This window comes from Numenius arquata, chromosome 2, assembly GCF_964106895.1.
Source record: "Numenius arquata chromosome 2, bNumArq3.hap1.1, whole genome shotgun sequence".
NCBI classification, from domain to species: Eukaryota; Metazoa; Chordata; class Aves; order Charadriiformes; family Scolopacidae; genus Numenius; species Numenius arquata.
The window spans coordinates 105,458,258-105,483,627 of NC_133577.1; the positions used below are offsets into that span (position 1 = coordinate 105,458,258).

General features: G+C 38.2%; 1 protein-coding gene across 1 annotated transcript in view; it reads left to right on the plus strand.

The window, feature by feature from the left end:
• Positions 1-25,370, plus strand: part of CFTR (CF transmembrane conductance regulator) — an 89,985-nt gene that overhangs the window by 31,069 nt on the left and 33,546 nt on the right. Inside the window, exons 9-17 of the mRNA XM_074168020.1 lie at positions 309-401; positions 925-1,107; positions 4,370-4,561; positions 15,605-15,699; positions 18,323-18,409; positions 19,281-20,013; positions 21,106-21,234; positions 23,685-23,722; positions 24,381-24,634. Coding sequence (XP_074024121.1) covers positions 309-401; positions 925-1,107; positions 4,370-4,561; positions 15,605-15,699; positions 18,323-18,409; positions 19,281-20,013; positions 21,106-21,234; positions 23,685-23,722; positions 24,381-24,634 — 1,804 coding nt within the window. The remainder of the gene's footprint in view (positions 1-308; positions 402-924; positions 1,108-4,369; positions 4,562-15,604; positions 15,700-18,322; positions 18,410-19,280; positions 20,014-21,105; positions 21,235-23,684; positions 23,723-24,380; positions 24,635-25,370) is intronic.

Genomic DNA, 25,370 nt, shown 5'->3' on the forward strand with positions numbered 1-25,370 from the left:
ATGCTGCCCAATACAAGTCCTGAAAGCAAAGGAAATGCCAAGTTTTGATATTTTTTCTAAACCAGAACCTAATACATTTATGGTTATGTTTTCACTAGTGATGAAATAATTGGTAGTTTCAAAAACATTTCCTCTGTATCCAAAAGATGTTGTATAAACTATATTTATGCCTCTCTTTAAGACACTATAATGCAATACTACCATCAGAAATACTAGCTAGTACTCAGTGTTGGCAAGTATATACTGCTTTGTGTGATATGGCTGTCGTCCCTTACTGTTTCCTCTCATCTGCTTCATGGTGTTTCTAGGATTTCTTGCTGAAAAAAGAATATAAAGCCCTGGAGTATAATCTAACCACCACTGGGGTTGAGCTGGACAAAGTAACAGCTTTTTGGGATGAGGTTAGTACTTTCACCCAAATTAAATTAAAACACAGAGCGTATCTTTTTTACTGATGATTGCCTTGGTCTTCTCAAGAAGAGCAGCCTACGCTCCTTCATTTTAACTGGCTTCGTCTATCAGCAGGCAAGGAATATATGGCAAGTAATTAATGCACAATATCAAATTATCCATGGTTGAGAAACTTTGGAAGAGACCTTTTAATAAGTGTTAAGGTCTGCAATAAGTAGTTATTTCTGATTTAAGCCAGTAAACAGTATCAGGCTGTGGCATGTGTAAACATTGGCAAGCAATTCTATAATAGGCAAATTTTCTTTGTGTCCACAAATTTAGAAGCAAGCTCAATACATACATTAAAAAAATATGCACTTAAGAATAAAATAAATATGTTATAGATAGGAAAAGTAACATCAGAAAAGTAAGTTTGTATGTTTTCCTAAGTCCATAGTATGATATATATGTCTGTGTATGCATGTTACATTTATTTTTTATTTCCATACAAATATACATCTGTGTATCTTGCAGGGAATTGGAGAGCTGTTTGTAAAAGCAAACCAGGAAAACAACAACAGCAAAGCTCCTAGCACTGACAACAATCTCTTCTTCAGTAATTTTCCCCTTCATGCCTCTCCTGTTCTTCAAGATATAAATTTCAAGATTGAGAAGGGAGAGTTATTAGCTGTTTCTGGATCTACTGGAGCAGGCAAGGTATTTCTATTTCTGTTGTTTCAACAAAAGTCCTAATGATTTTAAGGAATAATATTGTGTTGTTATTCATAGATTCATAGATTGGTCCAGGCCGGAAGGGACCTCCAAAGGTCATCTGTCCGACCTTCCCGCAGTCAGCAGGGACACCCCCAACTAGATGAGGTTGCCCAGGGCTTCGTCGAGCTTCACCTTGAATATCTCAAGGGAAGGGGCCTCAACCACCTCCCTGGGCAACCTGTTCCAGTGTTCCACCACCCTCATAGTAAAGAACGTTTTCCTAATAGCCAATCTAAATCTCCCCTTCTCCAACTTAAAACCATTGCCCCTCGTCCTGTCACTGCAGGCCTTTGCAAACAGACCCTCCCCAGCCTTCCTGTAGGCCCCCCTCAGGTACTGGAAGACTGCTATGAGGTCTCCCCGGAGCCTCCTCTTCTCCAGGCTGAACAACCCCAGCTCCCTCAGTCTGTCCTCATAGCAGAGGTGCTCCAACCCCCTGATCATTTTAGTGGCCCTCCTCTGGACCTGCTCCATCAGGTCCATGTCCTTTCTATATTGGGGGCTCCAGACCTGCACACAGTACTCCAGGTGAGGTCTCATCAGAGCAGAGTAAAGTGGCAGAATCACCTCTCTGGATCTGCTGGCAACACTTCTTTTGATGCAGCCCAGGATGTGATTGGCCTTATTCTTGCTATCCTGTGCTCACTGTAAAAATGATGGCTGCGGGAGAAAGTATGAATAAGCTGTAAGTTTCAATAAAATGGCTAGTAGTTATTTGAAGTTTTACTCTGTGGACAATATGAGAAAGGGTTTGCTGGATATTTTTTTTTCTACATGCGAGGATACAGACTTTATAAGGAAGTAGCAATTTAAATGACAAAACTATTTTTCCATAGGAAATGAAAGGAGATTTGCAGGAGGTACTGCAGACTGAAACCTAAAGTTAATGCTCATGGTGAGAATCTCGCTGCCTGTAAAACAATAAACTGGAGAACACAGCATAGATATCCAGATAGCTCAGTGTGCTAGAAACAGGATTATTTTTTTTTCCCCTGCCTTGCTAACATTTTAAGGAAAAAATTGAACACAAAATGCTCAGTAACCTGACAAGCCTGACATGGATTAGCCAGGTAACTAAGATGCGTGCCCTGAACATTTTGTATACCTGGTCACTTCTGCTCTGGTTCCTACAGTGCCTCTCTCAGACAGGCTCCCTGAGTCCCGTGTGAAAGCCTGGGGAGGTGCTGCTGCAACAGGTGGCTTGCTGAGAAAAGTTGTGGTTTAGATTAATCGTCATTTTTGAATCTCAAAATATTATTGATACATTTATTTTGTAGATAACACATCCGATTAACCTCATTAATATAAAATGAGTCGAACTGTAATAATCTTACTCACTTTGAACAGCCAGTAATTAGATGAGTCTTTCATCTTCACTGGGTTTTCTGAGGAGATGTGAAAGTCAAATGAAACATTCATTATGTGTGTGGCAACACACATAATTTTGTGTGTTGTTTTGTTTAGCAAATTATTTTCCTGTTTAGCAAATTATTGGTGAACATATTTGGATTTCTTTTACTTGCATGGGGTAAAGTCTTTGGTCTGTTGGAGTCAATGGCAAAGGACCCATCAATTTCAATATGATCAAGGCTTCTATATTATTTTTCAGTAATGATGCCAATAGGAAGGAGCAAGGGACTCAGGACGTGAAGTTATCCAAAAGCTGATATGCTGAGGTGCATTTTACTGTGATACATTTGAATTAACAGAATAGTTTTCCTATGTTGCTGATAATCTCAGAAGACTATTGCTAAAGCTTGTAACACAAAAATGTCAACTAGAAAGTGCCAAAGAATGTATGAATATCTCCTTTATTCAGCTACTTAGGAAATTGAGGAAAACTCAGATTACACTGAGCAGTTTATATGAGCATATGCATACAACAAATATGCACTTTTCAAGGCAACAAAGATAAAAGGCTTATAATATTAACTGAAAGATTTACGAAAAATAAACTTTACACCCTCCCTCCCCGCCAAAAGAGAAGAATTTCTGCTTCCCTTACATCCTCTTAATTTAAGGTTTCCTTCATATTGCGTAAGGTGTTACTGTATATTCTAGGAATTGTCAGGCCTGTGAAACAGACTGCATGCTCGTTTTATCTATAACAGGTGTGAAGCCAGACATCAGCTCTTTAGTACTGCTTCAATATTAGATAAGGTTGGGTTTGGGGATTTTTTTCCCCATTTATGTTATATGACACAAGATACAGTAGTTTAACATTCAGTATGCAAAACACACTGAGTGACTGTCCTTTGCAAGTTCACAAACTTCTTACTCAGCGTTCTGGAAAATTCAGATTCTGGTATAATGGAAAGAATCTTGTGAAATTCCCCCTGCATATTGTATAACCTGTCAAAGGATCTCTGGGCTTAACAGCATGAAACTGTGACTTAGACAGATTTTTAGGTCTTTGGCTGTTACGTCCCAGCTTTGTTGACTGCTTATTAGTGATAAGAACACCACTGGAATGGCTCTGTAACATATTTTTCCTTGTATTTCTCAATTCTATTCTTTGATCTAGTAGCCGGTGATGTGTGACAAGGTTACTACAAGCTACTGATTAACTTTGAAATTATAACATGTCAGTATTGAAATTGCAATCTGTTCCTTTATGAAGGGAAATAGTAAATATGCTTAGGTCATGTATTCACGTAAAAGAGTTAACAGTTACAGAGGAAAATTCACTGAGCAGTTTGTGAGTAATTGTATACACGTACACAAAGAAATTGCATTTTTCAAGGCAATACAGATAAAAGGCTTATGAACACTAGAAAAATTGTAAATATGAATTGTTGTACAAAGAACAAACAAAATAGTCACTGATAATGTTGAAAATCAAATAGCATTCTCCATAAATACTAATACCTTATGTCTGTATGCGTCTCACAGATACTCACATTTTTACCTTGTAATATTACTTGAAGTTTAATTAAAAATACCTACTTTTGCAGCAGCATGCCTTTTTTACAAGATCTCTTGCACAATTTTTATTGTTCATTGACTGAAGTCTCATTTCAGAGGCCTTTCAGAACCACATGTATCATGAAAATCTCCACTCGTTGCAGCTTGCGCTAGATCAGGGACACTCTTTACAAGACAGATGTCATTTACATGATTTAGCAGAGTGACTCTCATTTTGTTTAGCATTTCTTATGGTTGTACGTATCTCTGATATATTAATCAAGTGTTAATGATTTTTCAGACTTCTCTTCTGATGTTGATAATGGGAGAATTGGAGCCTTCGCAGGGTAAAATTAAACACAGTGGAAGGATATCCTTTTCACCTCAAGTCTCCTGGATCATGCCTGGAACAATAAAAGAAAACATAATTTTTGGTGTATCCTATGATGAATACCGATACAAGAGTGTCATCAAAGCCTGCCAACTAGAAGAGGTCAGTCATCCAGGACTCCTAAGACCTGTGACCCAACCCAAGTGAAAAATGCAAAAAAAAATATCAGGGAGTGGAGCTTTAAATAAGTGAGATGTTTCTGAGATTTAAGGAAATCAGCCTGGCATCCCAATTTTGTGGAATTGCAAGTCAGCCTGTTGCCAGCTCCTTGGGAAATACGCTGACAGTGCCAGTTCTGGTAGTTTACACAAAAGGACCTAAATAAGCTGGTTCAGATATTATAAGGTGTCTGCCTTCTCAGTCTTCCTTGCTAGTAAAAACCTGGGTAAGCATATTAATGTTAAAGAAATGATGTAAAAAGTATTTTTCCTACAAAATCTTTTTCATGTTTCTTCCCCATAAAGAAGCTTTTCCTTACAATCTTGAAAATTAAGCTATTTTCCTTCTTTCTTTGGCACTTCAGAAATGGCTCTGGGGATAATTACAACTCTGTGCCAGAAACCTGAATTATTTAGAGGAAAATCTTGACTGAAGTTGGGTTTTTCTGTGTGCACATTGTAAATTCTCACACTGGAAATTATTGCAGGATCGATCTTTCTGTGACATGTAGCCTACAATTAGTACAATGTTGTGGAAATGTCCTTGTGTATGTTTGATGTTGCCAGAGAGTAGTGTAAGAAAAGATATATTTTCACATTGCAAGGTACAAAAGGAGCCAGCATTTTAGACCTTTCCACCCTTATTGCTGTGCCTTAAGATCAGGCATTTTGTCTGGAACATGTAGATGAAAACAATGAATATTTAACTGTATTGAATAGGATCTGTCTTTGGACCACACAGTGAAACATACTTTCCTTTAGTGCCAGTCAAGCAAGAAAACAATAGCCAGTCTGTTTAAAAATAAGATGAGGTTACCACGCTTTATCTCAGAGCAGGGTGTAGTTAAGCGATAAAGTAATCTTTTCTTGTATGTTTATGGCCATTTCAGCTTGTGTTTGGATTGTGGTTTGCTGGAAATATTCTTTGAAAGCTTCTGAAGACAGGGGAAAACTTCTGTATCAGGCTTTCTGAAGACAGTAGTCCTTAAAAGTTGTAGTAAAAAAGTTGTAGTTAAAAGTAGTTGGTCATAAAAGTTGTTGTTAATGCCAAAGCTCCAAGAAACAACTGGCTTCAGCAGTCAAACAAACTTTCCTTGCCCAAAGAGACTTCCTGTGCCAGGCCTTCTAGAGCAGAAGGTGGTTAATGATGGCTCAGTGTCTCGGTGTTGGTGGCACAGCTTGGTGTCTTGGTGTTGTTGGGATGGCTCACTGTCTTGGTGTTGGTAAGAGAGCTCCATGTCTTGCTGTTGATGGGACAGCTCAGCGTCTCAGTAGGCTGCAGCTCCTTTGTTCTCTAAACAGGCTCAATCAAGCCAGCTTTGATCTATGTTGGTGCAACTCTGTGCAGAATGATATGCTTCACCTCCTAGCAAGGGCTCATTATTTAAGATCAAGTTTGATACTTATAAGGATATTTTCTTCTGGATTGAAGCTGAATAAATTGGGCTGGCCTGAAGAGAAGGCAGAATGATCTGGAAAGAAGCCAAATGCATTACCTTATTGCTATTTATGTTATTATTTATGTTTTCTAGTCTTGTTAGTTTTCACATCTTAGTTACCGAACAGGACTTCCCTGTTTATTCCCCAGTGTGACCTTCTAGGGGTTTATCACGACAAGGGTTAGTGCTTTGTTGGATTGGGGTTGTGAGTGTTCTCATTCTTCAGAAAGGAGAGGTACCAGAGGGTTTTTGCCTAAGGGAGTTTGCCCTCTTCTCTGCAACTTTCCTAGGTAGTTATATAGTACATCTGAATGTAGGCCTGTTGCTGAGTCTAGTTCTTATATGGGCTCTTCAAAGTGAACCAAGGATTGGTGATAAAAGAGTTTATTTCCTTATTGCACAAATGCTGAAAGTCAGTTAACATAAAGCTCTTAACAGCAGCTAAGTGAGATTTACTTCCATGTTCCATGCTTACAAAAACTTTTTTTGGAATATAAAGCCATTTCTTTGACCTGGTGGGCAAATAGATGTGTTAGTACTGCAAAAAGTAACATACCTGTGAAATGCCCCCTTTGCTTTGCCACCCCCACCATCACCCTGTAGAGGAAGCACACTGAAGATCTAGTCCAATTCCTAAACTTGGTGTCGTCTTCCCTTTGTCTTCATTAGTGCCAATAAAACACTACAGGTTACTCTGTGTGGGTCACATCATACCAGCTACATAGGTTTGGGGTTTCCTGACACACAGTGAATAGCCTCTTCCTGTCTGTCAGCAGAACAGCACACTGGAGCTCGGTGATTTCATACAAGGTGCTCTGCATTTTGTTTTAGGTCTATGGAGATATGCAAATGTTATTAAGCAAGTGTAAGTTAAATAATTTGGGGTGCATGAGAATTTTCAGAAAAGTCAGCACTACATTTTTCTGCCTTTTTGGATTAGTACATAGTTGATTTGCTAAGGAGTTATCACGTACAGCCTCTTTAAAGTTGCTAAGTACTTGAGGCAAATTTATCTCAAAATAATTATGAAAGATGGAAAGTGCAAGTAAATATTTCGCAGAGCTTTTCATAATTTTAGGTGTCCAAGAACAAAATTTTCACTGTATAGGAAATCAGATCTTTATTTAGAGGTTAGAATTTGTTGTGTGTTTGATCTTTATTCTGTAAAGTCCTAAAGAATGGCAAATCTAGTTATATTAACTATTACCTAAAAATAGTGGGCTTTGGTAGGTTATTCTTGGATGGAAGAAGCATTTTTGACGTTTTTCTATAAGATATTCTTGCAGCTTTACATTTTGTTCTATTTGTGTATGGAACCATCAAAAGGAAGGTTAAAAAGATGGTTTCTTCTCTAATGAATATTCATGATTAACGTTACTGGAAAGCAATGAAACTGTGAGCAACAAAAGGATTTTCTTTTATTTCTTTTATGCACTTACATAAGTTTATAGCAATTTAGAACACTAAAATGGGGCATTTTTTAGTCCAGAGAGTTCAGGTAGCTACATATTGTACTTCCTTGACTTGTGTGGTCAGTTTAAGAGATTTCTGCCTTCAGCTTCTTATTCTTGTTGCCTCACTGCAATTCACCTGCCCTCCAGTTGTGCCAGTAGAACCTGTTCATGATGTTGTACCATGAAAGAGAAGATGAAAATTAAAAAGAAAATGATCATGTTACACTGGACAACTGCATCTCTCATAAATAGTCTGCCAGGATAGTTTGACAAAGTGTGTTTGTGTCGTGCACAGTATCTTAGGATCTCAGTCTATGCCTGGGCTTACAGGCTCAATTAGTGTGTACACATCTCTCAAGCATTCTTTTTTCTCATGCATAATATAGCTGTTGTCTCACCCAGTGCCGATCACAAACATGTGTGACTGATGAATGGTGAGATGCAGTGAATCATGTCCCACAGTAGGTACTGTTTTGTGGGCCTGTGTATGGGAAGCATGTGTTTTAATGGTACTCCTCTGAGTGAAATCCCACTTGATGGCACACACGTGGTAGCAGTATATTGCCATAGGTTTCATTCATGGTCCTTGGTCCTCACAGCTCTGCTCGGTAGCCTCCTCTCTCACGTGGGGATACCAAGGGCAGGGACACCACAGTGCAACCCTGTCTGAGTGTATGAGATCTGAGCTGTTGCAAGGATGCACAGTGAAGACAGTTCTGTGTTGAAGGCTCAGTGAGGGAAGTTTGTCAGGTCTAAGTACCACTGCTTGTCATAGTTTCAGGATGATGCTGTATAAATATATAATACTGAAGAAGCATGAGAAGGATTCTAACATGCATCTCTATGTGCATCAGTAAAAGCATGCCTGAGGTACTTTTTAAACTTTGGTTTGTACAGCTTATGAGTATTTTTATGGTAGTGTAGCCTGCTTTATACGTGTAAATGATTCAGAACTTGATTATAATTACACTTCTTGATTATATTTTCCCTTTGAGGGTAAGCAGGGCATCAGAGGAGGTAAAATCATGTTTTAAAATGTGGTTCTAATTACTGGAATGTGGAAATGGGCAGAGTTTAAGAGGAGAAAAGTGGAAGGTGATAGAAGAACAGAAAGACAGATTTGGACACGAGATGAAGGGACTGCAATTAAGAGCTACCTTAGCATTCTTGATATCCTATAGAAACAGACTTACTGGCAAAAATTATTTCCCAAAGCCCAGAACAAACTAGATATGGATGCAGTGAAATGTAAGTGGTGCGTAGACATTGCCCTTATTTTTGTGTGATGCTGAACTCAAGGGAATGCCAGTACATTTAAATCACATGATACATTCTGTGAAACATCACAGTAAAAAACTTTTTACAAAAAGGCATAGAAGGAGAGCTGCTTGGTCGTTCTCCATTGCCTTCTTCCTCTTTTTTCCCTTCCTTGAGAAATAGCAAATATTTTAGCAAGCAAGTAGGGTGAGTACCTAATTTAACGTCTTCTAAAATGAAGGTACCACTTTGCAAATATGGGAGTGAAGGCTTTCAACTTCTAGATCAAACCATTCCAGCACAGATCAGTAGTCCTTACCATTTGTCCTTTATTCAGAAGCTCTTTGGAAATAAATTGTTTGAATGGGTTTAATTTTGAGTGTGCAGGTGTTATCACAAATCTATTACTTTTATAATCTTAAAAACCCTTTAAAACATTGGCATGCTATAATACAGAGAAGACAAGATATAACTGGTACAGATTCTGAACTCATTTCCTAAAGACAGACCCTATAGGCAAGCTTAAAGGTGCTCGAAAAGTAAGAGAAGATGAATCGGTGCTGCCTCAACTTACGCTATCTTTTTTTTTTGATTTTGACAAGGTGTTTTACCCTTTTTGTTAAGTGCTTTTCATCACATTCATGATAAAAATCAATTAGCAAGAGAAGGTGAACTTTTCCCTACCACTTCAAACTAAGGACCAAGTATTTAACACCAAGAAAACATCCTGCATAATTAATTGATTTTTATTCTGATTGCTCAATAGCAAAAGCCACTGGGAGATGTGAACTGGATGAGTTTATACGTCTGTGGAAGCTTGCTGCTACATTTGAAGTAAACCCACAAGTGTAACTTCCCTGGAGATTGAAGAGTTGTATTAATATCATGCCAGGGATAAAATGAATATAAATGGGAATTTTTAGGAGTAGCCAATTGGGTATGTAAAATCCTTATTACTGATGTAATGAAAAATAGGGAAGGAAAGTGCCTTGTTTTTCAGATTTTTAGGTTGAAAAATCGGTATTAATAGCCTATATGTAGGGTATGGGATTTTTGTTTGGTTTTAGCACTTGCTAAGTTAAAAAAACTAAAACCTTTGGACAGTTGAAACAGGAATGTTTGTGTCTTAACTGCTGTTGACTTTGAACAAAATCATACTAAGAGAATGCGTTCCTCCAGTCAAGACTGCAGAAGCAGGCCCGTTATAGTTATTCTTGTTAAAAAATAAACAAGCATCATATCCCATTTGAAGGGGTGCAGTAATTCATTAGTTTTGAAACCATACTTTCATGACTTCCGTTTTTACCTTTTTGCAAGGTAAGATAGCTATTTTTCCACCTAGTTAGTTCATTTGATCCTTCAATAGTTACCTAAAAGGCCATAAACATATCACGGCAAACTACCTTTAAGAGATTACCACTCTTAAAGTAAACACATGCTCTGATTTGAGAGCCACCAGCTGCTCATAAGTGTAATGTTTAACATGGCATGCAAGTAGAGGAAGTGTTTCCATGCAAAACCAAATCATGTAATAGTACTAAAGAAATCTGTGGTGAGATCCTGTGGGTTTTTGAGCTGGTTTTACAGGGAGTGGAGGAGATTTATTTTCATCTAAGAATTCAGATTATGGAGAGAATAACTAGAGAAAGAGACAGTCAATGTACCAAGCCCTCGTTTGTGTTCCTGTGTGTTCGACATCTCCTTGAAGAGGGTGACTTCTGTCCCTGTGTGACAAGTGCACTGCAATGTCAAGGATGCCCTGAAACAGAAACACATATCCTTGCATCCCACTCTACTGCTCCAGACCCTCTTATCTGTGTTGGTTTTGGGTTGTTTGTTGGTTGGTTGGCTGGTTGGTTGGTTGGTTGGTTGATCTGGGGTTTTTTTTTTGGCAGATAACTAAATCAGTAGGAGCTGAGAGGTTGTTATGTCAGTGAGTGAAATACTTTTTGCTCTGTTTTTGTGCCTGTTTTTCACAAGGGATATGGGCAGATTACAAAGTGTGTGGAAAAGAGGAACAATAAGGATTCAAGTCTGGAACTGAGTACTTTGTAAGTAGGTAATTCTCTACAAGAGAATACTAAGAGGTAGCTTGGTTACCTCATCAGGTATGTGTCTGTAGTGTAAACTACATGAGAGCAAGTTACTTACCCTGCCTTCATAGCAGGGGAGAGCAACAGGCATGTCAAGGTGAAGTTCATCTCATCCTAACGTAAACAGCTAAAATAGCATAAATGCCTCTTTCAGATAGAAAGTCCACATAATATGTCAAATGTCCCACTACAACCACTGTGTCTCACACACATGGGCCCAAAAGCTGGCTACCTTTATATTTTTTCCACCTTGCACTGGTATGATCCACCAGCATGAACAGACTCCTCTAACTGAGATTCTTGTCTGTGGCCCATAATCATGGCCAGGTCAGCTGTGAAGCTGCTGACACAGTGAGTTCCCTGGGGGAACTGGAAGTAAATAGACTGGCAGTTTCTTTATAGTGGGGGAGCATCTTGATTAGAGAAAAAAATAGACTCAAACTCCCAAATGCACTGACTTCAAAATTTTATCAGCGATCAAACAAATACGTTTAACAGAGCCCCTCTGCAGTGTTCTGTGTTGATATAGTTTAGTTAAAAACCTGTTTCAGTCAAGACAGCTCTCCCCACCCCTTTCCCTGTCTTAGGTACAGGGCTTTGGATGGATTACCTTGGACGTTGTCCTATCTTCTGTGTCACTTTTGGAATCGTATTTAATTCCCTTACCCTGCATTTAACCTAACCGTATGCAGCATACCAACTACTTCATGTTGCAAAAATCTGTTCCACGGGAATGTTTCACCACAGAGAAAGCAAGTTTTGCCAGCATTCGTGTGAGTTTTACGTGAGCCTGACACTCTGTCAAGGTCACAAACTCTTGCGAAAACAAAGCTTATGCTTTTGGATAGTGAACCCTTCATAAATGGCTCAGCTGAAATCTAACAAAAGCTTTGACTTCAGGAATAATAGGCAGAGAGAGGAGAGTTACCTAAATAAATTTTTAAAAAGTAATTTCTGATTTGAAATACTTTAAAGAGATCTTTTTTCCTGGCTTACGGCCCAGGAAAATGAAAATGTTCAAACTGGTTAGAATCATAGAATCATAGAATGGTTTGGGTTGGAAAGGACCTTAAAGGTCATCAAGTTCCAACCACACTATCATGGGCAGGGACACCTCCCACTAGACCAGGTTGCAATATAATGGGGGGATTTTGTGGGGACTGTCAAAATAAACATGGAGAATGTTAATGGCAATGAAGAAAAGGAGGGGGATAGAGATGGTTAAGAAACTGAGGCTGTAGAAAAAAAGGAAGTGAAATACAGGAAAGGGTTAGCAAAGATGAAAGGGAGAGAGTAAAAAATGCTGCTCTGTTCCATCAGTTTCATGACTGTTTTATCATTTTGGAGGGAAGGCAGAAGAGGGAAGATCAAAAGCTACATCACTAAGGACATATTTCAGGAAGAAAGAGGGGCCCCATAAGTAAAATACACGTTCTATCATTAGTACTGCTTGAGTAGTTTGAGTAGCCTTGGATATGTACAGAAAAGACTTGGAGTGTGAAGTCCATTCTGAAGTTTCCTTTTTTTTTAACAAGACCGTATTTCCTATTCACCCTGCAAAGAGCTATTAACTTGAACTATCTCAGCTATATTTTTCCATACGAAGCCCAAAGGTATAATGGAAACTAGATTCTATGAATCTGTTCTACTGAGTTCTATGAGAGTCATCCCTTTGCTGCTGAGGCAGATGAATATGCCATTTACACTGTTAAAAATGCAAACAGATATTAAAAGGGGTGCCTTCTCCTTGGGTGTGCAACCTGAGATTTGTTAGCACCTGATATTAGAAGCACCCACAAAAGTAATTAATGTCTGTGGGAACGGTGGGGGGCTTCTTCTCTGACTAGGGTTACCCCTAGGTTTCTCAATTTAAGCATTTAGAAATAGATATGTAAAAGAAAATCCAGTAGCTACTTCATTAATATACTGGGTTTTGTGCCGTTTAGCATCATTATATTAGGTTTGTCCCTGGCTTGATTTCACTTCCTGCGTAAAATGACAGCAAGGATGTATTTGGACCAGCCCTGTGTACTTTTTTACAATAGGTGATGCATGTTCCAACAAATAGCATTGTGTGTCTATTGGACTTCATCACTCTGTTTACGCCTTTGAAAGAAATTACTAAACATTTTTTAATTATTATAATTACAGCCTGAAAAGTTCTTTGTCTGTTCCATGCCATATATTATCCTGAGGTGAAGGGTAGAAGAGAGCAGAAGGGGAACTCATTAAAAGTCTGATTAAAATTCCATGTTGACACACCTGCAAAGAAACATATCTGATGAAATCCCACCACCATTTAAAACAATGGGAGCCCTGGAATTAATTTCAGCAGGGCTAGGATTTTACCCTGTTTGCAGGGGAAGACACACAGGGCCCAGTTCTTCACCTGCACTTTTTTGGAGGAAGTAGAATCAGGAAACTGCAATGGCACCAGCACCATTAGAGGCAGCAGTACTGGTAGAAACAGGAAACAGTTGAAATCAGCTCAGATATCTAGATACTTAACTACGCAAATCCCAATGTTCAAGTAAAGATACTGGGTAAATGTCAAAGTTGCAGATGAATAATAGGCATCGTGAAACCACAAGTGATCTGAGCAGGTCATCTCAAATAAATTCCCAAAAAGCTTCTGTGACAGAATTTCACGTGTTCTCTCGAAATACTTCATGACCTATAGGAAGATGGTTTTGTCACGTTCAGAAAATCTTCCTTTAAATATGTTGCTGGCACTATTTTTCACATCCCTCTTTCTGCCAATACTTGTTACAGCTACATTAGTACTGGGGATTTGCTTTTGTGGTTCTCATTTTACAAGAGGGAAATAACTAGTTAACATGAAAAGAATTTAAAAATCACCTGCAATAGCTTTTCCATACATAAAAGCATCTTGATTTTAAGGCCAGAATCCTCTAAGTCAGGAAGTAAATGCTATTATCAAATTAAAGAGTTGGGAGAATCTCCCATTTCCTGACAGACCAGGCAGTCAATTTCTAGTCCTTGAGTGGCTGGACCTTTCATCTGTCACTGATCCAGGGCTGAATGGTATTGTTCACTCTGTTCCTGAGGTCAGTGCAATTTACAGGGGAGGAAGAAGGAAACATTTTTCTGGAAGGATTTTTATTTATTTATTTATTCTGCAAAACCTCAGAGGCTTGGAATGCCAAAGGGCTGCCCAACAGAGAGTGATTAGCCGTAAAAGTCACTGCAGGGGTGATCAAAATTGGATTGTACTTGACTTTGTATGAAATGAGAACTTCTAGAGAGCAGCTCAACTAAGAATCCTAGGTGGTATTGCCCTGGAAGTGCAGGAGCTCCTGCTTTGGGAGCAGGAGCACAGGCAGTGAGAGCAGCAGTCTGGTACTGCAGAGCAGGGAGTGCAGGCACTGGGAGCTTCTGGGACACTTGGGGCGTACAGCTTGGTGCGTGGCAAACTGCCCTGGAGCATCCTCTGGAAACCCAGGCCTCCTGGGGCACAGGGAAGTCATCCAGCCCGTGTTTCTGGGAAAAGTCTCCTGAAACTACCACCACTACAGTGATAGGAGCTTACAGGAGACATGGGGAGGGACTCTTTATGAGGGAGTGTAGCGATAGAACGAGGGGTAATGGTTTTAAACTGAAAGAGGGGAGATTTAGACTAGGTATTAGAAAGAAATTCTTTACTGTGAGGGTGGTGAAGCACTGGAACAGGTTGCCCAGAGAAGTTGTGGATGCCCCATCCCTCGAAGTGTTCAAGGCCAGGCTGGATGGGGCTTTGAGCAACCTGGTCTAGTGGGAGGTGTCCCTGCCCATGGCAGCGGGGCTGGAACTCGATGATCTTTAAGGTCCCTTCCAACCCAAACTATTCTATGATTCATTCTATGATTCTATGATAGTGGTGTCACTGTATTGGCTTAAGAACATAGGCCAGGTGAGGCTTAAAGGCAAAATTAATATTTTTTGTTAGAGCAACTGTAAAGGTAGAAAAACTAGACAGCCTTCAGGCACACAAGCCATTCTCCATGTCTCCACTTCCAAGAATTATTGTGGTTTGCATGGATCTTCAGTTTCACTGCTACTCCTCTCAAGAAAATTTCTGACCGCTTCAGTGAGGCACAAGGACATCCTTTTCTACTTTCTCTGTCTCACATGAGAGTGAAATGGTATTTTCTGTTTTTATCACTGGCTAAAAATTCATTTTTAGCATCACCATGAGTTGCAACTTAGAGCCCAAGCAGTGGAACTTGGCTCCCAAACCTTTTGCAAACCTTGAGCATTCCTGGCATTCCCGGACAGGAATTTTGTGCAAGTCTTTTTTAATGAACCTGCCTGAAGTATAAATTTTGCTGGGTTTTGAAGAGCTCAGATCCAGAGTTTGCTTCTTGTGTTCTTTAACTTCAGTGGCAAGTGCATTTGTCATTGTCATTTGACAGAAATCTCGAACAGTTAACGTCTTGGATTGATGTTGTATGAAGGTACCTTCCTTGCTTTTATGGAGATCTAGCAATTAAGACAAATATTTGTTTTTCAGATCTTGTAGCTCATGATTGCTCTCTGAAATAGAATGATATGTTTTCCTTTATCACCGTTTCTGATTGCATAAACAAATGAAAGAATTAAACCTCTGTGGGACTTCTTTTTTTTTACACCCTCTGTCTAACCTGTCTGTACATCCTTGTACACTATGCTTCCATCCAGTCTGTACCTTGAGTTTCTTGGATATGGAAAATATGTGTGTGAATCTTAAAATACAATTTGTTAACAGGACATTTCGAAGTTTCCAGACAAAGATTATACAGTGCTGGGCGAAGGTGGAATCATTCTGAGCGGAGGTCAGCGAGCACGAATCTCTCTAGCAAGGTATTTTGCTCTCTAAGTAGTGTACTGTTTCGTGTATAAGGAAAGTGTTATGACTAAGCACTTAAACACATGTGGACCAAGTCCTGCTAAATAAATATTCTCCAGGTATATCAGGAACTCCATTTTTACTATCAGAAATCTGAGTTTTGCTATGCAATTGTGTTTGTGATACACCTGCATATTTATTTATTGAATTTTAAAAGTGTAACATCAGACACATGCTATGGCTTGGCTGAAAATGAATTTTTCTCTCCCTGATGCAAGGTGCAATTTGGAGATTCAGACCTCTAAGTGTAGCTTTTTAAGTACCGAAGAAACTTATACAAAGATGCAAATAAGAAATATTCCAGGATCTTTTGCTGCTATGACACTTCTACAAAGCAGTTTATATATTGATTAATGACATTCTCCCTGTCTGCAGGTAACAAAAGTGAAAAAATCCACCATGTTTCAAAAAGTGTTGCTAGTAGTTTTAATCTTTTTCTGTGGTAAAAAGTGGAAAGCAATGTCTAGTCAGTACCTATGAATAATGGTCTGGCCTTGTCTGTTTGACCTTCCAACGTTAGTAAGTAATTTTGAAGGTCTACAGAACAATAACATAGGTGTTTGTCTTATAAATTAACAATGTGTTTCAGCGGAATCACTTAGCTATCATCAGAAATCCAGTAAAGATAGCTCTGATGTGTAAATGGCCCCATTAATTTCTGTGCCAAGTGCAAATTGTGCTGGTTCCCATGCTCAGAAATGCTGGCTAGAAGTAAAATCACATTATGATGATCCACACTGGCATCCCATGAAAGATGTGCATGTATGTGTGAGGCTAAAAGATGAAGCCATTAAAATAGAGAGGCTTTCAGTGTGGATCTTTCTAGCGGATTTGTGAGAAGGAAGAGGCATATGGATGGTTCTGTTTTATGCAGTAAGACAAGAGAGGAGGAGCAGACAAAGGCTTCAGAGCAAAAAAAACCCAGCCAACAAAACCCATGTAGATTTTCATTTAAAATGCGACTTTTATATGAAGTATTTCCCAGATTCTGTGAATAATCATGTCTGTCACTTTTCAGATGGCCACAGCTCATTTACTGGAGGGTCACAGAACTGATATATTTATTGTCAGCTATATAATTATTATTTTTAGAACAATTAAATGTCCCAAAGACAGTGGCTGTATCTGCTTTACATTTTGTTTGGGCTCCAGTCTAAGCTCAGCATACTGCAAGGTGTGCAGGTGTTGAGGTGTGGGTTGCAGATGATTGCTGAGTGCTTCTCAGTGGTTGCTGAGAAAGCTAGAGGAGAAAATTTAGGATTGGGTTGTACCCATCTGCACTGGCAATAAACTGGACATTAGTCACTTGGACTGGTGGCGTACATGTATCTGGTGTACTCTGTGCAAAGTCCTGTGAAATGAGAATCCCTGCTGAAGTGCCATCAACCAGCCATCATGAGAAGCAGATGGAGATTGCTTGAGTCCATCGTTCTTACAAAGCACCGTCAGTGCCTGCAGCTACAGCTGGGAGAAAGAAAGGACCAAGGGAAAAAAACAATGCATGCCCTGGGTTTGAGCTAGCTCACTGGCCCAGGACCCTAAAGCTAGTCATGTATAGCTACTAAGTCTAACATACAAATTGTAGCAATAATTTGAGTGCTCTAATTATTCCAGGAAAAAAACAGCGATTTTTTTTCTGATGAAGGCACCAAGAACAGTATGAACTTTTTGTTGTTGTGCAGCCACTACATCATAATATATGGTCAGTGAAACCCATTGTGACAGAGGATTTTTCAGTGAAGTTTATTAGCATAATATACCATTATTGAAGGTTCTTTTTTTCTGGTGGTTAAATATTTTCACATTGTTTAACATAATGATTTTAAAACTCATTTTTAGAGTACTTTAAAAAGTACCGAAATGCAGCTGTCCAAATTTTCTTTGCTAATTATACCCTGATTCGTATCACATCATGATTTTCATACTCACAGAGGGAGGCAAAAGGCCTTTTTGAACCTCTGTTGAAATTGATTTTTTACAAAAAAACCCTTTAGGTCTCAGTGAGCCATGTCCAGGCACATACAGCTGAAGGTCCTAATGTTACAAGTAGTTTTTGATGTCCTGAATTCAAAATACTGTACGGTCCCGTTTAAGGTGATGTTTGCAAGATCATGGCTCACTAATACACTTGTTATCTCGAAGTACTTTTAAAACTAAGAGTTGAGACCTAAATATTTTCACACACTTGTTTACATATATGTTATATTCCCTCAGACACCATCAGACATTTCAGTAGGTACTAAATTCCCATTTAAATGGTCATTGTAGACTGATGGGGAGTGTCAGATTAAGGCCATAAACAGATCTTTAGACTAACCGGTGTAAAAGGCAACTGTATAGCTTCCTTTGATTGCACAGAAATTCATGGAAAACCAAATTATTTGTAATGTGGTCTGCAGAAAGGATTTATTGAAAGGTGTCTTATAAGCACATTTAACATTGAACTCCAGCACCATATTGATGCTGTAAAAGAGTCTATCAATTACAAGTTTTTGTAAAGGCAATCTTTTAAAATTGTATTTATGTAAATTTATAAGACTTGAGAAAGTTAATGTCATTTCCATTTTCTCTATTCAGAGCAGTGTACAAAGATGCTGATTTGTATCTCCTGGATTCTCCTTTTGGACATTTAGACATTTTCACAGAAAAAGAGATATTTGAAAGGTACTGTATGTTTTGATAGACTGTATTTAAGAATTCCACCAAACAGCACAAAGTAAAACCAAGAAAAGAAATTTAATAACTACAAAAATACTGAAGTGATCAAAATTATACCTTTTGGGGATGTTTATTTTTAGGGATTCTCATGACTGTGTATTTTGTGTTAGCAGTAGGATAGTGTATTGTGCTGGGAGCAAGCCCAGGCCAGGCATGAGTGTTACTGCTCCCTCTTTCATCTCAAGATATTGAGCCTGCTATAATCTGTTACTCCCAGAGTGCATGGCTTTATATCTGGTGTATCTGTGTACCAGAAAGGCTTTCATTTTAAAACACTTAACTGCTTTGTAAGTATAAATTTTTACAAAAATTTATATTTGTCTTGTTTTTCTAATCACTGAAAGAATGGTCACCTGAAACTGCCCAATGACCAAGAGATTGGCAGCAGGTTGGCCAAAGACAGAGGCTTTTGGCTTGTCCTGGTCGTGTAGCTCAAAATACTAAGGACACACCCTGCCATCCATGATCTTTTCAATGACCATAAGTTTGAAGTTTTGAAATTGAGCTAATACTTTTAAGTTGGTAGCAAAAGATCTAAGTAACCCTAAGATGAAAAGAATATTTCATTTTCATGTTGAACTGTGCTGTTTGGATTGACCTGAAAATGATTAAATTTCCCCCTTTTTTTGGTTCCTGTGATAAAATACTCCTTACACATCTCAGCCTTACCACCTCCTTTGTAGTTTGAGGGAGCACCCATGACTGCTCATACTGGGAGGGGGGCAGGTAAAAGCAAATGGATTGAAAGTGAAAGGGATAAAAGCAACATTTAATCATGAAGAAAAAAATGTATCTTTAACACTTTCATCTTTTATAGCTGTGTGTGCAAGTTGATGGCAAATAAAACTAGGATCTTGGTTACTTCAAAACTGGAACATTTAAAGATTGCTGACAAAATATTAATTTTACATGAAGGGAGCTGCTATTTCTATGGAACATTTTCTGAACTTCAGGGTCAACGGCCGGACTTCAGCTCAGAGCTGATGGGATTTGATTCTTTTGATCAGTTCAGTGCAGAGAGAAGAAATTCAATTATAACCGAGACTCTACGACGATTTTCCATTGAAGGGGAAGGCATGGGACCACGAAATGAAATAAAGAAGCAATCTTTTAAACAAACATCAGATCTTAATGACAAAAGGAAGAACTCCGTAATTATTAATCCCCTTAATGCAAATAGGAAGTTCTCAGTAGTGCAGAGGAATGGGATGCAGGTCAACGGGATAGAAGATGGCCACAGCGACTCACCGGAAAGGAGGCTTTCGCTGGTACCTGGCTTGGATCAGGGAGATGTAGATCTGCTTCGGAGCAACGTGATAAGCGCTGACCATATGCTGCCAAGGCAGAGGAGGCAATCTGTCTTAAATCTGATGACGGGCACCTCTGGGAACTATGGACCAAACTTTCCCAAAAAGGGAAGTACAACATTTCGGAAAATGTCTATGGTGCCTCAGACAAACCTGTCTTCTGAGATAGATATCTACACCAGGCGCTTGTCTCGAGACAGTGTCCTGGACATAACTGATGAAATCAATGAAGAGGATTTGAAGGTGTGCATTAATTTACAGTCATCTTGGGGTTTTGATATGGTGCTAGTTTAGTGCAATATACTCCTTATATATTTTTCTACTTGACTATGTCATTCCTAGTACAGTCATTCTCTGTGGAATATCTTTTTTGGAATATCTGTGACTTTTCTTTAACTGAAATATAATCTTGAAATCATTGAAATCCTTGAAAATTTATTTTGCCTGTTTTCTAATAGTTTTTGAATGGTATCTGTAGAGGATTTCAATACAGGATTTTAATCTCCTGCACTTTAATCTACATTTAAGATTACTTATGCTAAAATTAAATTTGAAATCATAACATGGAAAAACATTGTTTTAAAACATTTATGTAAAATTGACATTTGAAACATTAAGGCTCATGGAAAAAATAAAATACATTTGAAGTACTAGCACAGTTTTTAAAATTGGAATTTGATCATATTTGACAAATTTGTCAGACTGCTTAGCTTATGTTCTGATGCAAATAATGATCAGAGGAGTAAGATGGATTTTACTCTGTTTTTATGGATGTGCTGAGAATTACGCAATTGAGGTTGAGTTTTATACCAGGAACTGGAGCAAAATTCCTTTTTTTTCTAATAACTATCAACTGGTCATGATGAACTCTTTCTGTTTTCAAAACTGACAGCTGATTTTCACAGAACAGGAAAAGTTTTCTAAAGTAGTTTCCTAGATGGGAAGAAGTCTACAAGAAACATTTCAACTCATAATTTGCTGAAGCACTGCCTATTTTTCCTTTCGCTTTATTGATCTTGGCAGGAAAAAAAACCCCACAGGGTATTTACAAATTAACAGCACAATAATAATCTCCATTGAAAGAAAATAACTATTGATTAACCATTTCTGGGCTTCTAGTAGTGCTGGACAAATCTTGGTTGTTTCTCTGTGTTGTTATATCAAAGATGACTCAACTAGTCAGTACCTTCCTCTCCAGCCATTATTAGCCAATTTGAATGCTGCAGTTCAATTATTTGGAGTGAGTTAGCGGTAAGAATGACAACATACCTGTGTCAGAAATTTTTATATATTGATATTGTCATTCTGAGTATGGTCTTACAAATTCTTTGACAGGAATGCTTTACTGGTGATGCTGAAAGCATGGGCACTGTTACCACATGGAATACCTATTTCAGATATGTTACCATCCACAAAACCTTGATTTTTGTTCTGATTTTTTGTGTGACTGTCTTCTTACTTGAGGTAAGAAAATCTGTGCTTGATGTCATGTTACTACAAATGATGTTTGTTCAAACTGTTGTTTGTGATAAAAGGATAAATGGATAAAGCATCAAGACATTAACTTATTGGCAACTGCTGTTAAATGATATTGCAATGACTTTTCTACTGTTTAGATAAGCATTTCTCACCAAAGATAGTGATTAGTGCACGGTAGCAGAAGACCCACCTACTCAAATTATCTCAGTTATTTTCTGCTGCATGGTACCATAAATAAGAATTGTTGCCCTATAGCAGGTGTCTTGTTTTTCCATTAGAAGATATCTTTGTAGAGCTTTGTGGGATTAACAACAATAACTAGATTTTTTCAGATGAGCAGCTACATAAATTCTGGAGAATTGCTTTCAAAAATGTGTAGCTTTGCTCCTAGTGAAAGGAGAGTGGTAAATAAGGCAGAGAGCTGAATGGCTGTGATGGCATTTAAAGATGGATGAGGTGTTCCTGCAGCATGCAGTGAAGACATTTTCCAAGTACAATGGAAAGCACTGTCAGAAAAAGTGCTGAAGAATATCTGATCATACTGCCATAATCAGTCTGATTACTTTTCTTGTAACAGAAATTGCCTGCTTCTTGTCTTGTCTCCCGATTTAGAAAAGACTTAGCCTATATAGTCTCATAGTATGTGTCTCCTTTACAATTAATGTCCTAAATCAAGTACTTTTTTGAGGGAAGGAACGTATTTCAGGGAGAGGACTGGGAGATTAAAGAGATTGTGTTCATATGTCAACTTATAAAATATGGTACCAGTTTCTCTTGGCATTTTTCAACATGAACTGAAATAAGAGAAGAATCCATTAGGAATATAGGAGTAGTTTCTGGCTGATTTGTGTCAGTGAAATGTTTTTAGCTGTCCTGTGGTGGCATTCAAACTTCCAGTATCATCAAACCTGGAGAAGGATATGATGGATGGTATCCTGAATTTACACTATTGTTATGTGGCAGGTAATGTAAATTAGTTCTTTTGGACCAGGAATAAAGCCTGGAGCTTAGATCTAGTTTGAGATTCCAAATTTTAAAGTCACCTCTGAAAGCATGACAGTATTTAGATGTGTGGGTGTTCTTATCATGTAAGTTTTATTTTCATGGTAGTGAAAAATGACTATGTACACCTGCAATGTGCAAATGCTAGAGATGCTATTTTAGATTCAGAATGGATTGTTTTGTATTCTAGGTTCCAAGGTGTGTCCACACATATCACCATAAATAGGGCATCATTTGTGTATTCTTTCTAGGGTTGCAGGGTATGTAGGGTGTGTGTGTGATGGGGGGAAGGTGGTGTAGCTCACTTAAGTGGCTCAAAACTGTGTTTCCTAGATGTAATACCCAGAGACTAGGGTTGCTGAACTGGAAGAAGAGCAGTTATGAATGGAAACATGCAGAAAGACTTTGTGAAGTTATTCTGTCAACAGTATTGTCTACCTTCATCTTCCCAGCTGAAAAAAAGGAAGGTCCTCTGTTATGAGGATTCAAGATCAGAACAGAATTCTGCTGGGAGATTGTGAAAGAAGCCTGATCCTTACAAATGCATTAATTGTATCAGGGTATCATGGTCAAGTTTATTTACTGTAAGACCTGCAAAAGTTAGTGGTTCCCAAGGAGAAGACTTTAATTATTTGCTGAGGTGTTATCATAATACATTCCTGTACCAGTGCCATAAAAATACATGGGAAAGGGATGCTAGAAACTGTGTTTGGACCCTTGGAAGAAAGATCATAGGCAGAAATAGGGCAAACTGAAATGTGGTGGACTAAATGAAGAGCTCCAGTGTCTTAGTGGGCAGAGAAGAAAATGTGTTATTGAGGAAGCTTCTGTTGAGCACTGAAGCATTTCACAACAAAAAGGGTTGCATTCTACCCTTAAAAAATGAAATAAATTATGTGGAGACTTATGTAAAACTAGCAGCTGAGCAATATCAGACAAATAGATATATCAAATGTAGATATCAGCTATGAAGAACAACAATGCAAAACCAACAATGTTAAAGGTTTGACATTCATATTTGAATAGCTGCCTTTGAAGTTATTGAGAGATTTACTCTTTTAGGGCCATCAAGAAATATTAATCTTTAAAACTTAAAATATGTTAAAGCATACAGTGAATGTTCCTTGTCATTCAGAATGCATTAGCAAGCTTTTGTTAATAGCAAAGTAAAAAACCAATAAAAGAATATTTAGGCACTTGAGAGCCTGATTGTAAAACGAATCTAAATGTAGCTTTCCTGGTGGGATGCAGTAAATGATTACTGTGGAAAGAGGAGCAGATATGACAGGGTTTAATGCTTCAGGGAAGTTTGAGTTCCATGCATTTATAATGCTGTCTCTGCAAACAATTATAAAGTTAGTGAAAGAAGATAAGTAAGAAAAAGTACGTAATGTGACAAGACAAAAAATTGACTCTGTTTTCTTTGGTCACAGGTAGCTGCTTCTCTTGTTGGGTTATGGTTTCTTAAAAAGTAAGTAGTGGTGATCATTTATTGAGAAATTGGTGTCTCCTTTATATTGTTTTTTTTATAAATAATTAATAGATTCTGCCACAATTTATGGCAGATAAATGGGTAATGGAAGAGAGCAGATGTAGATTAGATATCAGGAAGAAATTTTTCCCTATGAAGGTGGTGAGACATTGGAACAGGTTTCCTGAGAAGTTGTGGATGCCCAAGGCTAGGCTGGATGGGACTTCGAGCAACCTGGACTAGTGGAAGGTGTTCCTGCCTATCCCTAGGGGGTTGGAACTAGGTGATCTTCAAGTTCCCTTCCAACCTAAACCATTCCGTGATTCTATGAATTGCAACTAATTTCAGAAATTGCTACAAATGTTGATAGGCTCCTGAATCACCAAAGGTATCTGAGGAGGCGAATAAGCTATTTATTGCCTTGGCCCCAGAACACACACAGAGTAACTTTTCCTTAATGAAACATGGGGTGGTTCATAATTTCTATTTTATACATACAGGCCAATATTTAAAAAATTACTGGAAATACATATAACTAACCATTAACATAGTTTTAAAACAAATAAACATTGCAGTACTATTTGTTTAGCAGAGAAAATAAAAGAGAAAAAAAAAGCAATTTCCAGTAATACATTTTTTTTTAATTCCCATCACACAGGGCAGCTTCGAAAGTAAATGCAACACAATCGGAAAACAGTACCTCTGACAAACCTCCTGTGATTGTCACTGACACTAGCAGCTACTACATCATTTATATCTACGTGGGAGTGGCAGATACCCTGCTTGCCATGGGAATCTTCAGAGGTTTGCCCCTTGTGCATACGCTTATAACAGTGTCTAAAACTCTTCATCAAAAGATGGTGCACGCAGTTCTTCATGCACCTATGTCAACGTTCAACTCTTGGAAAGCAGGTAATGGAGATGGGAACTGATTGATTCATGTATGGGTTTCATTTCAATTAAACAGTTTTCATTCTGTTCAAGGATACTGTTGCTTTCCGTTTACATTTTCAGTCAAGCGGAATGTTAAAAGTTTGCCATATAAAGTAATTTGTGAATCGTTTAATGAAACTTGATCGCACTTTAAGTGTGACATATTTCAGTTGTCAATTCTGATTTTGAAGTATCACCTTGTAAGTTGGAGAAAATTAAAAGTTAACTGTTTGAGGCAATAAAACTAGACTAACTTCTAATGAATAGACTTTGTTTAAAACTGCAATAAGAAAGATAGTCAGCTACATGGTGAGTGACAATGAGTCAGGTGTGGATGATAAAGAGTGCTTTATTTCATGAGTAGTCCTACTAAAATAGCATAAAACATCAGTTGGTGTGAATAATGGTATGCGTATTCAAATTTGGCTCTGGAGTTGATATGGAGTTCATTGTATAACTGGTGCAACAACTTCCATCTCCTGCTGTACATTAAATTCCTATCCCGTGCCCTTCTTACTGGTGTACACTGGAGACACTGGTGCGTACAGGAGACACTGATAAATGACAATACAACGTAGGGCTTCTCCTTCATTTTCCCATTATGTTCTTAATTCTGTTGTTACTTGTTGATTAATACAGTAATTCTGCTCAGAAGCTAAGAAACTGGTGTACGCTCATACACATAAATGCCTATATTTCATATACATTAAATATG